Source organism: Salmo salar, chromosome 03, assembly GCF_965601325.2.
Source record: "Salmo salar chromosome 03, fSalSal1, whole genome shotgun sequence".
In the NCBI taxonomy this organism is placed as follows: Eukaryota; Metazoa; Chordata; class Actinopteri; order Salmoniformes; family Salmonidae; genus Salmo; species Salmo salar.
In genome coordinates this window covers 28,907,724-28,922,280 of record NC_138293.1, presented here as the reverse complement: position 1 = coordinate 28,922,280, position 14,557 = coordinate 28,907,724, and the positions used below count along the sequence as shown (strand labels likewise).

Sequence of the window (14,557 nt, the reverse complement as noted above, 5' to 3'; positions counted from 1 at the left end):
TGACCTTGGGACTCAAGGGGAAGGTACTGTTGGCAGGCAGTTGATGGGATTAAAAGGCTTTCTTCATTAGCTGTGATAGCAGTTGATAAAAGGCTGCTATTTAGCCGTAAGCAGCAGATTTGTGATATATAGGCTATAGGGCTTACTTTCTTCATTTTTGACTTGGAGATTATAAAAGACACCGGGGACTTCCAAGCTGAGAATTAAGAAAGTATTGTCAAGTAAGGGTTGGTCGAAAATCTGCTTCTTAGGCTATGGCTAAATAGCAGCCTGTTATGAACGGCTATCATGGCTAAAGATGAAAAAAGTTTGACTTTAGTCCCATCAGCTAGTAGGCAGACAGGAGGCAAAGGATAAGGTGCAAAAAGTGTGAGTTTTATTAACAAAATGGTAGAAGTGGTAGCAGAGGTAGGCCTACATAATAATGTCCCCAAAAATATGCACAAGCACTTAGCCTACAAAAACAAACAATGTGGACAGTCATATGCTTTCCCCTTACAAAATCAATATAGGCCTACTAAATTAGGATTTGGTTGGTGGGAAACAGGCTATGGGCACTGTCAAGACAAAATGCAGCCTAACCACATACAGATATTCTCCCCTTCAGAGCATACAGATCACTGGTAAAGCCAGGTAGAAATACCTTGAGTCCAATCCCTGTGCAAAACCATTGCATCAACAAGCAGGGGTGCACATAACAAATGAACTGGTTGAAACCTAATTTACAAGCTGAAGACGACACAAATGTGCAGAAGTAGACTATCACAACACCACATCATATTCACAGGCCTTTTTCAATCTAACCTGTATACATTTTTAATATGAGAGATCTCATTAAACAAATAATAAATGGACAAAATGACAGAGCCCTTGGGAAAAGGGGTTGCGTGCTTCTGAATCAAATGAGGGTGTACGCAGAGAGGATGTGTACGAGTGGAGCTCAGAGAAGCAGCAACAACCACGTGACAAACACAAACATGAATGCACAAACTGAAAAACTAATTTCACTGGAGCTACAAAGATAACTGGAAAACTTGTTGGCAATGAAGAGTATTTAGCTGTTGTTGGCTACACTTGTTTAAAAACAGTAGGTTAACTGTTGTTGGCTACACTTGTTTAAAAACAGTAGGTTAACTGTTGTTGGCTACACTTGTTTAAAAACAGTAGGTTAACTGTTGTGGCTACACTTGTTTAAAAACAGTAGGTTAACTGTTGTGGCTACACTTGTTTAAAAACAGTAGGTTAACTGTTGTTGGCTACACTTGTTTAAAAACAGTAGGTTAACTGTTGTTGGCAATGAAGAGTATTTAGCGGTTGGCTACACTAACCTGGACTTAGGGGAAGGCATAACATAGTAAACATAAATGCTGGACACTCCAATTAGTATATTTTACGAATTGCAATTCGTACAATATGTTACGAATTTGCAAAACTTGTATATACGTCACGGATTACAATTTGTTGTGGCTAATGTTAGCTAAGTGGCTAACGCTAGCTAGGGTTAAGGTTAGGAGTTAGGCTAAATGGTTAAGCAAGGGTTAGCTAACATGCTAAGTTGTTGCAAAGTGTCTAAAAAGTAGTTTCAAAATTTCTAATTAGCTAAAATGGTAAAGTTGTCTGTGATGAGATTCGAACACGCAACCTTGGTTTTTGCCTTAAGTAACCATCTGTCTTTTGTAACCATACCAAACATAACATATCATACTAACTTGAGTGTCCCGGATTTACATTTACTTTGTTACATCTAACCTAGTAGACCAGGCTGGCTACACATGTTTAAAAAGGGTAGGCTAACGACTGTGGTATGCGCATATCATAACTAGGCTAACTCGAGCGCACATACTGTGTGGCTTTCATTTAAGTTGAGCGCGAGTGTGATGCCTATAGTGACATAATATTGCCTACTGTATATCTGATACAAAGTCAATGTGATTATTCATTAACCTATAAGGCAGGGAAATAGTTTCCTTCTTGGAGGACAAATGATTCTATTATAATCTATTCAGTGTGGTTACTAGCGTCTGCTCGTCTGAGGAAGCGGGACACGATGCTGTTGATCTTGGTCTTCTGGAGGAGGCTGTCGATGTGCCGCAGTTTGTCCACCTCGTGGTAGAAGTTCAGAGCTCCGTGAGCATCATAGGCCCTCAGGTAACGCTTGAAGAAGTCCAGGTTGGTGGGACTTCTCATCACCTCCTCTAAAAACCTTGGTCTCATGGATGGTTTTTCAGCAAAGCTGTGGTCCTTGTCCTTCATCAGATGGAATGACTTCTTAGTACTGCATGTCACCACTGGCTTCTTTGTCTCCTCTGGAGGACACATTTTATTGTTATGTTTCATTGACTTATTAATCATTGAAGCTGATAGGAAAAGTTTGAATGTAATTTGTATCATACCTTGCACTGGCTTCCAGTCATAGTAGAGTCTGTAAGTTTTACTGATCGCCTCCACAGCCACTTTGGGGTACTTCTCAGCCAGGGTTTCAAACGGAAGGTCATACCGATCTGAGACATGAGGAGAAAAAGACATGCCTCTATTTTACACCAAATGGTGTGAGGAGGACAACTCTTGTCCGTAGAGTACAGTACTTATTCTACAACCAGTTAGTTCTTACTGGTCTTCCTGTAGTGCAGGTGAACAGAGCCTCCTGTCCTGATGTCCTCTAGGGGCAGCAGGGCCCAGGTCTCCTCAGTGAGAGGCTCAGTGCAGGCCTGACAGAGAGCCAGAGCCTCCCTCATCCTCCTCACCTGCTGCTCTGGCGCAGTGGGATCACTGGAGGGCGCTGTAGCTCTATGACTCACTTTCCCCTTGACCTCATTCTGAGTGAACTGAGAGAGAAAACGATGGAGCGAGGAGTAAAACTACAGTTCCACCATCCTAATAATCAGATTAGAAATTAGTTGGTTACCAGATAGAAGAGAAGGACTTTGTCTTCTTCATCCAGAAATGCATTGTAGGTGGGACTCAGAATCTGCTCAAATGGAAAGAGGGAAAACTTTGTACTGACACTGAATACATGACGTTGTAATCAAGGAGTGAGAAGAAGTATAAATAATAAACCGACTTTCCATGTTCTCACTTTGCTGTCAACCACATACTGCAGTCAAAAAAGGTTTAACACCCACCTGGCATAATTCCTGCTTGGCCGTGTAGATCCAGGGCATCACATTGCCAGAGGGGAGGAGGTTTATGAGGTGGCAGACAGTGGATTTGGTCAGGTAGGTGGTGCACCACTCACCCTCAGGGCGACTAACACACTGCCACGCATCACTCAAGTACACAGCCATGATCTTTCTAGCCAGCACCTGTCTCAGAGCTTTGGAGGGGCCATCCTCCATCTTGAGCAGGAGGTTGAGGAAGCCATCCAGCTCCTGCCACAGTCCCAGGTGGTGCAGCATGACCCCCTGGCCACTGACCCTCAGGAAATTCTCATAGGGACCTCCAGCAAGAGCATCAGCGGACAGGGCCAGGGAGGGGTGCTCGTCGTAGTGTGGTGTTCCCCAGACCGGTCTGGAAGGAGGAGCGGGAGTAGGGGTGACAGGGATGGTGGTGATGGAGGGAAGGTGGCAGATGGGGGTCTCCATACAGGTGTGAGGGGGGATGATGGGGTCAGTGCTGCTGCTGTCCAGACTGGACAGGCTCTTGGATGGGAGTATGGGCATGACAGGGAGGGGGCCAGTTCTGGGCCTAAGACTAGCAGAGCTCACCTTTCTGAGGAGAGAAGTACTGGTACTTCTCTTTGAGCTCCCACTTCCTCCTCTCTTGCTTCTGCCCTCCCTTTTGCCACTGCCCCCATGTGTCTTGTCACCACCGACCACAATCTCCTCCCCATGCCTGCTCATGTAGTGCACTATATTGGTACACTCTCCCTGGTCTCCGTCCCCGGCCATTGGCAACCACTGCTGTATGGCCGACCCATCGGGCATCCCTGCTGCCCCAACCCTAAGTCCTGTCCCAGGCCTCTGATGGGCCCTCCACAGCAGCCTCTTCCTGACTTTGGAGCAGTAGGTCCGGGTCACTGTAGGGCCCTCTGATGGTGGCGAGCCCAAACTCCACCCCAGTGGGTCAAGCGGAGCAGGGTTCTCTACCAGGGTGAGGTTAGAGGCAACGTCCTCGTACTCTTTGACGATGGAGGCACACTCTTTCAGTTTGGTGATGGAGAGCTTACAGGAGCAGAGGTACTGGGGCAGCCAGTAGGACTGAAGACGGCATAAGGCTTTGCACCTCATCTCATACAGAATCTGATCCATCCCACCAGGTTCACTCCCCGAGAAGATCTTCATCAAACCCTCTAAGGAGAACCATGGTATCAAAAGAGGTAACATGGTGGTTAACAGTGTGTCATGATGGTACACATGGGGACATGGCATGACATAATGGTGCTTACGTACCGTGAAACACGTTTAAACTATGTACTGTATAGTATCCATGTTTACTTTGTTGGTATACATTCCATAAGCCTACTATAATATCGCCATACATATGTAGCAGAGTGGTGTCAATCAATCATCAATCAATTTGTATGTATTCAGTCCATTTAACAACATGTCACAAAGTGCTATATACAGTTGAAGTCAGAAGTTTACATACACTTAGGTTGGAGTCATTAAAACTCGTTTTTCAACCACTCCACAAAGTTCTTGTTAACAAACTATAGTTTTGGCAAGTCGGATAGGACATCTACTTTGTGCATGACACAAGTAATTTTTCCAACAATTGTTTACGGATAGATTGTTTCACTTATTATTCACTGTATCACAATTCCAGTGGGTCAGAAGTTTACATACACTAAGTTGACTGTGCCTTTAAACAGCTTGGAAATTTCCAGAAAAAGATGTCATGACTTCAGAAGCTTCTGATAGGCTATTTGACATCATTTGAGTCAATTGGAGGTGTACCTGTGGATGTATTTCAAGGCCTACCTTCCACATCAGTGCCTCTTTGCTTGACATCATGGGAAAATCCAAAGAAATCAGCCAAGACCTCAGAAAAAAATTGTGGACCTCCACAAGTCTGGTTCATCCTTGGGAGAAACTTCCAAATGCCTGAAGCTACCACGTTCATCTGTACAAACAATAGTACGCAAGTATAAACACCATGGGACCACGCAGCCATCAAACGGGGCGGCAGGGTAGCCTAGTGGTTAGAGCGTTGGGCTAGTAACTGAAAGGTTGCAAGTTTGAATCCCTGAGCTGACAAGGTACAAATCTGCCGTTCTGCCCCTGAACAAGGCAGTTAACCCACTGTTCCTAGGCCGTCATTGAAAATAAGAATTTGTTCTTAACTGACTTGCCTAGTTAAATAAAGGTAAAATAAAAATAAAATAAATACTGCTCAGGAAGGAGAAGTGTTCTGTCTCCTAGAGATGAATGTACTTTGGTGTGAAAAGTGCAAATCAATCCCAGAACAACAGCAAAGGACCTTGTGAAGATGCTGGAGGAAACAGGTACAAAAGTATCTATATCCACAGTAAAATGAGTCCTATATCAACATAACCTGAAAGGCCACTCAGCAAGGAAGAAGCCAGTGCTCCAAAAAAGCCAGACTACAGTTTGCAACTGCACATGGGGACAAAGATTGTACTTTTTGGAGAAATGTCCTCTGGTCTGATGAAACAAAAATAGAACTGTTTTGTCATAATGACCATCGTTATGTTTGGAGGAAAAAGGGGGAGGCTTGCAAGCCAAAGAACACCATCCCAACCATGAAGCACGGGGATGGCAGCATCATGTCATGGGGGTGATTTGCTGCAGGAGGGACTGGTGCACTTCACAAAATAGACGGCATCATGAGGGAGGAAAATTATGTGGATATATTGAAGCAACATCTCAAGACCTCAGTCAGGAAGTTAAAGCTTGGTCGCAAATGGGTCTTCCAAATGGACAATGACCCCAAGCATACTTCCAAAGTTGTGGCAAATTGGCTTAAGGACAACAAAGTCAAGTTATTGGAGTGGCCATCACAAAGCTCTGACCTCAACCCAATAGAAAGTTTGTGGGCAGAACTGAAAAATGGTGTGCGAGCAAGGAGGCCTTCAAACCTGATTCAGTTACACCATATCTGACAGGAGGAATGGGCCAAAATTCACCCAACTTATTGTGAGAAGCTTGTGGAAGGCTACCGGAAACGTTTGACCCAAGTTAAACAATTTAAAGGCAATGCTACCAAATACTAATTGAGTGCATGTAAACTTCTGGCCCACTGGGAATGTGATGAAAGAAATAAAAGGTGAAAGAAATAATTCTCTCTGCTATTATTCAGACATTTCACATTCTTAAAATAAAGTGGTGATCCTATCTGACTTAAGACAGGGAATTTTTACTAGGATTAAATGTCTGGAATTGTGAAAAACCGAGTTTAAATGTATTTGGCTAAGGTGTATATGAACTTCTGACTTCAACTGTACATAAACAGTAGGCTAAGCCCTGCATGCATCCCAAATGGCACCCTATTCCCTATAGTGTACTACTTTTGGCATGTGCTCATAGGGCCCTGGTCAAAAGTCATATACAGTAAAGGGAATAGGGTGATATTTTGAACGAAGGCCCTCCTGTGTTACCTGAGGAGATGCGACAGGTGGTCATGATGCTGGAGCCCTCAGTGAAGTGGACAGCTTTGATGACAGTAAGCAGGGCCTGGTAGCGGTTCCTCTGGCTCCCATCCTGCTGCCAGTGTATCTGCAGGAGACGCTCCACTTTCACAAAGAACGTCACCAACTCCTCTCCTTCAGGTACACAAGACGCACGCGTGCACACACACACACACACACACACACTGAGGACGGAGGAGTAGCATTCGTTGAGGGCGGAGACTAATCGATTGTAGGGGGGATTTTGGGGGCCAACCCAGATAACCAAACTCGACGACGACACAGATGTCATATCCTCACACATATTTGCTTACAATAATATTGAGTAACCTGCTTAATTGGTCACACATAACTTAAAATGGTCTACTCTAAAGTATACAAGTGTTTTCCAGCTTTATCTGTGCCTCAGATCACACATGAAATGGAATTCTCAGAGGGCTCAACTCATTACAATCCAGTCTTAAACTGTCTGAACATCTCTCGCTGTGTACCCAAAGTAGCAAATGTCTCACTGTTCTCATTGTTCAATTGAAAATTGTATCAATTTCATATCAACCAACATATGTACTGATGCATGTACTTAACTCAGAATGACTATACAATCTTGAGACTCAGAAGAAGAATTTTAATTTGCGCCATTTGCCTTTTAGCCATGCTTTACTATCATACTATTGGCCTTAGCTTTTTCAGCCTCTGGCGCTATTAGCCTTTGCATTTTTACCTGTACCCTGAAAGCTCTGTATTAAAATGTTTACTTTGACCGGATCCTGGAACTCAAGTTTCCTCTTTAACCTTTTCAAAGTCAACTTGCTACTGCAAAATTCAGTCTACAACTCACACAAAACCAACTGCCACACTTTGTGGTTGAAACAAACAAGGGCCACTGATTACATAGCTTACATTTCAGTAACTTCCTATCTCAGGGATATTATGGAATTAAATTTCTAATTTTCAAGGCCATAAAATATATTTAAGTAGTTTCTTAAATCTAAATAATCTCAGAGACAATAAAAAGACGTACCACGAGTGCCTTTGACAAAAGAACAGAAGCGTCTCATCCCTCTCACACTGCCCAGGCATCTCTTCAGCAGCCACTGGTCTGCAGATGTCCACTTCAGCACCTCTGAGAAGGGAATAGCACAATGGACAGATGAGAAGAAGACTAGAATAGAACAGAAGTACATAGCATCCTGACCCTCCCTTGTCCCTCCCTCTCATATACTGCATACTGGTCACAACACATGCTCTCATCAATACATTTGGTATATGCCTATATATTATCTCAATGCTTCAAATGGTTTGCTAATACTTAATACAGCCTGGCCTACTATTACGGGGTGTACCATTGTCTAATGCTTTATTGACAGCTGTATAGTCTTTCTCTGGATGGAAACAAATATTAAAGAGTATTTACCTCCTTCATCCCTGTTTTGATTTTGCCTAACATTCTCTTAACCAGAAAAAAAGCACACTCTTGCACAACAATCCATTCAACCAATCTGCTTCAAACACTGAAATTGCTGTTTGATGTATTTTAGTCTTGACCTTTAGCTTGGCATGACGAAAACTGCAGGAACTCTTTACACAAGGAGTAGTAGTTATACAGCTCTGTCTGTTTGAAGTAAACGAACCGATGCACGCTCAACCATACAAGGAATCCGCCTCTTCTCACATCCTACAATGGCAATGAATGACAAGCTAGTCAGTAGCAATTTGACTTATCAGCTTGAATGTGGTAATCTTGTTGAACATTTGATTGTTTTGTATACCAAAATTAGTGTGAGTAATTCATTCACTTTTCTAATATGGCTTGGTTACCTGGATGATTGGAATTTCAGGACAAAGGTACCACTTGTTTTCGGATAGAACACATAACGGAGTCTGACCAAACACCTAGGCCAAGATAAACATTACAGAAATTAGTGTATCCAAGATATAAAGAATCTACAAAAGTGTTGATTAACAAGAAATCCGTACATACTGGCAAATTCAGAAATGTATTGAAGAAATCCACAAAAACGTCATCCTTCAAAAGGTCTGCAAGCGCTTTATCACATTGTCCTCCTAGAAATAGACCATAGACAAAAGTCTGTTTTCTTAATTAATAAAATGTTCATAAATTATCAACTTTCATTTTAAATTCAAATGTTGTTTCTGATCCAAATGAACATGCATAGAGTAAAACCATACATCAGTCATAGCCACCTACCTGTTCTTGGTGTCATTTGACTTGTGTACCCTCGCATCTTAAACTTCCAAAAGACATCCCTTTTGTCTGATCAATGGCGTTCTGGTAAAATTATGTAGTTGTCTATATATATAGATGACAACAGGCCTATAGGGACACCATGACTATTTTTTAAGTCTTGCATTCTTGAAGTGATGTCATAGATGTCAAAGGTTCCAAATGTATCATTGTTGGGTGAAATTGGAATGTCTTGTCTTGACACCAACTCACACTTTGTACTCACCTTCCACTCTCTCTCTCCTCATGGAAAACCAATACCTCAGTGCCAAAGAGATTATGTAGCTTGTCCTGCTTACTCTACAGTGAACATGATATGATATATCAGATGATATGATATACTGTATACCACAGGAGGTGGGTGGCACCTTAATTATGGCTGGAGCGGAATAAGCGGAAGGATTTTAACAAAATCAAACACTTGGTTTCCATGTGTTTGATGCCATTCCATTTGCTCTGTTCTGGCCATTATTATGAGCTGTTCTCCCTTCAGCAGCCTTCTGTGATATATACCAATATATATTGTACCCTTTCTCTAATCCCATCACTATTATTATTATTTATTATAATAATTATAATAGTTTTTACTGTTATTATTGTCATTATCTCACGTCACTTTAGCAACGGTGGCTTTGTCATTCATGCTAATAAAGCTTATCTCAATCTAAATCTGAATCTGATATGGGCTACTCCCGAACAATACTGTACATAAATTAACATCCTATAGTAAGTCATTGTGCGGAACTCTGATTTGATCAATTTTCCAGAAACGATAAATGTGTACCTACAAATATTAATGTGAATGTATTCTATAGCATACTAAGGTTCTTCATCAAGTGTATTATTTTCTTAGATGAAGAACTAGTTCAACAATATGTAATTGGTATTCAATTGTATGAAATTATAGGCCTTGACTTCTAGTTTATCTGAGTACATCAATAGACAGTAGACCATTTTTTACCACGGGGCGGCGTTTGGAAAATAGCTTCCGCCAGCCAGCGCATCTTTTCTGATGAGAGGCTTTTTGACTGCGTTTCATTTTCCCAGAGATGGAATTTAGTGCTATGTTTTTTTTTTAAGTTGTACCCATTAAATCTCGATTGCATATATTTCCAGACATTTTAGTAATTACTGTAACCTAAAGTTAAAGCTTTCTGCTGTTTGTAATGGTGTAGGAAGGGCAGTCTACTTCTAGATACATTGGGCATTAGATACAATAGGTTCCGTACTCGATACATTGGAGCGGTCTCACAAAATGTCAAGCAATGCTTTTTATCTATACCAGAGGGCGTTGCGCATCGAACCCCGTCCAATGATCGAGCCTCGTCTGCTTCAATCATCTTGGAATACACACATGTTTTTTTCTCTGACCAATCATAGACGCCGAGCTACAGCTCTCACGTTATAAATTAAACTGAAACATGAGCTGGAGCATGAGAGAACAACTATCGGGAAAATTTTCAACATTACATTGGACCTGCAAGTCCTTTTCGTTTTTAATTTCCATTTTCTCGTTTTTACAGGTAATTTACTCCCTCTTTCCTTATGATAAACTGTCTGTCTACCCTTATTTGACCTATTCTATTGTAGCCTAGTTATTTCCGCGTTCCAGGTAAGTGGAAGGCACCTTTTTTGTTTTGTTCCCACTTGGGACACTTTGTCCTTTTCATTGGAAATGGTTGTCTTTAGTCAGATTTGTTGAAGTTTTTGGTGTCTTTGTTGATTTGTTGACTTCCTCTCTATAATGTAGTGTTAGGTTAATTGTGCTGTAAATTGATTTAGGAAGTGTCTGATGCAATAGTGTCGCCATGACTCCAGTGGGTGTGTGTGGGGGGTAGGTAATTCTGGGAATGACGCAACAGGTAGGGTCGTTGATGGTCGTAAAGGAGGATAATGATAAAATGTTGTTGGGAAATAGGTTTATTAGCTAGTGGATTATGTTGGTCTGTAGCCTACCGATCCAGAAATTGTCATCTGATAAACACGCTGTGATCAATATGGCAGAAATTTGTATTTTTGTCAGATTTGCGCTACCATGGATTTCAATTAAAGAAAATGCTTAACATGTCTTCGCATGCATTCTTTGACTACTTCTGGAACAATGAGCAATCCTGTCTCTGCGTTAGCTGTTATGCAACACATCCTCCAACTGTGGTCAAAGCCGCCACCTCGTTGATGTGTAAACTCATCATACTGTTGACGTTTGTATCTCCCTAGGTGTTTTATAACAAATAAGATGGCTACGTCCTCCAGCGCAGAACTGAGTAAGGCTGTCAAACAGCAGTACATGGACCTCCCTCAGGGAGACAAAGTCCAAATTATGTACGTCTGGATCGATGGAACCGGAGAGGGACTCCGCTGTAAAACCAGAACGCTGGATTCGGAGCCCAAGAGCATCGAAGGTAAGCAGTGGTTGTTGGTTGACATTTGACGTAAAGTTCCAGGGGATTTATGAATTTTGTAGCCAAGCCTACCTAGTTGTTGATTGACTTGAGTAAACTAACTCCTTCTTTGCCTTAATTCTGTAGAACTGCCAGAATGGAACTTTGATGGCTCTAGCACCTACCAGTCTGAGGGCTCAAACAGTGACATGTATTTGATTCCTTCTGCAATGTTCAGAGATCCTTTCCGCAAAGACCCCAACAAACTGGTCCTGTGTGAAGTGCTGAAGTACAACCGCAAACCTGCAGGTAACTTCTGAATCTTGGTGTGCATCTGTCTAGCTAAGCTTTTTAAATCCATTTTTACTTCAGTGTCTAAAAAGGTAAATTCTTTGCACAGAAACCAACCTTCGTTTGACGTGTAATAAAGTCATGGACATGGTTGAGAACCAGGTCCCTTGGTTTGGCATGGAGCAAGAGTACACCATTTTGGGCACTGATGGACACCCGTTCGGCTGGCCGAACAATGGCTTCCCTGGCCCACAAGGTAAAGACTGTTCTTAGTTGTCTTTGACTGACCGTGTACAATTCTTCCTCGGATGCATTACTTTGAATGTGACGGTTACTATTCTTGAACTAACCCTGTCCTTATGTGTACAGGTCCCTATTACTGTGGAGTGGGATCTGACAAGGCCTACGGTAGAGATATTGTGGAAGCCCACTACAGAGCCTGCCTGTATGCTGGGGTCATGATCTGTGGAACCAATGCTGAAGTCATGCCTGCGCAGGTAAGCACAATTTTATGTGTATGTATTATTTTTTTTGGCTCGTCTAAAGGTTGATCCTATGCAATGAGATTTATGTACGTGAACACTGTTTTTGTCTTTCTAGTGGGAGTTCCAGGTTGGCCCTTGTGAAGGCATCAGCATGGGTGATCACCTTTGGGCAGCTAGGTTCATTCTCCACCGGGTGTGTGAGGACTTTGGTGTGGTGGCCTCATTTGACCCCAAGCCCATCCCTGGAAACTGGAACGGCGCTGGATGCCACACCAATTTCAGCACAAAAGAGATGAGGGAAGAGGGTGGGTTGAAGTGAGTACTGGATCATATGAAGATGCATTCATACTAGGTTTAATCAGTAGTCGTATTTATTCAATTGCACGCATTTGGATGTGGAGTAAACCCAGACTTATTAGAAGGCTCTTAAGGCAAAGCAGATGGTGTTGACCAACTGTGAGCTTTTCTGTGATGAACTAATCTCGCCTTCTCTGCTCCAGGGCCATTGAGGAGTCCATTGAAAGGCTGGGGAAGAGGCATAGTTACCACATCCGCGCCTATGACCCTAAAGGGGGACTTGACAATGCCCGTCGCCTCACCGGCCACCATGAAACTTCCAACATCCACGAGTTCTCTGCCGGTGTGGCCAACCGCGGTGCCAGCATCCGCATCCCTCGCACCGTGGGCCAGGAGAAGAAGGGCTACTTCGAGGACCGCCGCCCGTCTGCCAACTGTGACCCGTATGCCGTGACGGAGGCTATAATCCGCACCTGTTTGCTCAGCGAGGAAGGAGACGAACCTGTGGACTATTAGGTCTAACTAGATCCCCACCTCTCTGGACTGAATCCCCTTCGCCGCCACCCTTTTCCTTTCTCATTTTATAAATGGCTGAAAAGTCGAACTAGTACTGTATTTGTCATTTTTCACAAACTATTCTAACCTTCTAAATGGCTTAAAGTTGGCTGGTCAACTTAACATGGAATTAAATCTGTTTAACATTAAAAAAATCATAAGATGGTCGCTGACAGGGTGTCTTCCCCTTTCATTTGAGTCTTTTCTAGTGGGGAGTATTTAACTGTTTTTAAAACCCCATTTGATCTCGCGTTTCCTACCGTCTGAACTGAAATAAACTAAAGCACATGTGGACACTGACGACTATGGCTGGGCGGCATGTGTAATTCTCTTAATAAAATCTATGGATTGTTTGTGTACTTTATGCACGTTGACCTGGATTTATAAAACTCTGTACCACTTTATTTCAATGTTACTATGTAGGAAGTGTGGTTTTTAAATTTCAGATTTTACACTACTGGTCATGTATGGTACATTCTTTAGACGTCTGGCTCTAAATCCTGTCTTCATTTGTGGTTTCTGTGATACTCAAGGAGTTTTATCCTTTGTTAACTGATTTCTTGTTCTGGCACATGATTTGGTAAAACCTGACTATGCTGAACTTTTTATTTAAACTTTCATTTTTTTACCACAACTGAGTTTGTTTCTTGTCTCAACCGGTTACTAAAGGCCAACATCACTGCGTTTAAACAGGCAGTCACCTTCAAACATCTTCCCCAACTAATTTGTCTTTTGACCAGTCATATCTGAGCTGCCTGTCTAAACACAGCCCATTTGGCATGTAGAAATAATGTAATGATATAGCAGAATCAAGGCATTCCTGAAGTGGAAATTAATCATATTATACATAATTCCCATTGAGAGCCAACCTGCAAAACTGGATGTCCCCTAGTCAAAGGGTTTGTGTGGTGGATGGTCTCTGGATTGTATTGCAATTCACACATTTAAACAAGCACTGCGGGGTATTCTCTGGCATTGATGCCTAGGAACATGATCACAGTAATTGAATCTGGACTAGACTTAAAATATTTCTCACCAGCACGTGCACAAGGGAGACATACATTTTCAATCAAGATGAATCTGTGATCATAAGCTTAAATTAAATACAGGCTGTGCCTTTAATACACCTTAATTAACATGGTGTGAATAGTGTTGTGTATTGGGCTACAGCTGCGCATGTTGCTCTTTCATGCAAGGGTGTTGGGGAATGTTTTCCAGCTACATGTACTGGAGGAGATTTACAACTGAAAGGACTGCTGAGTTGGAAAACATCTAGCCTCTCCCACCAGGGCTTATAGTATCATGGCTGGAAACAAGACTAGAAACATCCCATATAACCTCTGACCCTTCTACACGTGTTACTGCTCAACACCCAAAGTGCAGTACTTATAGCCTGACAAGTTAAACACCAAGTGACAGGCAGCTGCCTACAATTGTTGGCACTGATTTCTTTGGCACATTTCATTGTTGAATGAGAACGGTTCCCATCTTGGGATTCACAGCAAATCATTTCTGAGAGGTGTTTACTTGGTGTTAGGGCTGGAATAGGTTGTACGCGGTGTCCTCACAAGACTGGTTCTCTGAGAGGCGGTAAGGGTATTTCCTGTATGCCTGGGGTCATGTGAGGAGAATAAGGCTAGATATATTGTATTAAGGAGTCCTCATGTAAACCACCCTTGTCCTCCGGCATGGTTGGTAGCAGACCTGGAGGTTAAAC

At 42.5% G+C, this 14,557-nt stretch overlaps 2 protein-coding genes across 2 annotated transcripts; one reads left to right on the top strand and one right to left on the bottom strand.

The window, feature by feature from the left end:
* Window positions 1-354: 354 nt before the first annotated feature.
* LOC145877560 (regulator of G-protein signaling protein-like) lies at window positions 355-2,923 on the bottom strand. The gene is made up of 2 exons (XM_082973401.1): window positions 2,394-2,923; window positions 355-2,306 (listed from the first exon to the last, which is right to left on the bottom strand). The coding sequence occupies exons 1-2, from the start codon at window positions 2,524-2,526 to the stop codon at window positions 1,999-2,001; spliced, it is 441 nt and encodes a 146-aa protein (XP_082829527.1). The 5' UTR covers window positions 2,527-2,923; the 3' UTR covers window positions 355-1,998.
* Window positions 2,924-10,329: 7,406 nt separating this feature from the next.
* Window positions 10,330-13,198, top strand: glna (Glutamine synthetase). The gene is given in 7 exon segments (NM_001141212.1): window positions 10,330-10,354; window positions 11,049-11,233; window positions 11,360-11,521; window positions 11,613-11,759; window positions 11,873-12,000; window positions 12,104-12,303; window positions 12,489-13,198. Coding segments are annotated over 6 exon segments (1,116 nt in total). The 5' UTR covers window positions 10,330-10,354; window positions 11,049-11,067; the 3' UTR covers window positions 12,802-13,198.
* Window positions 13,199-14,557: the final 1,359 nt, after the last annotated feature.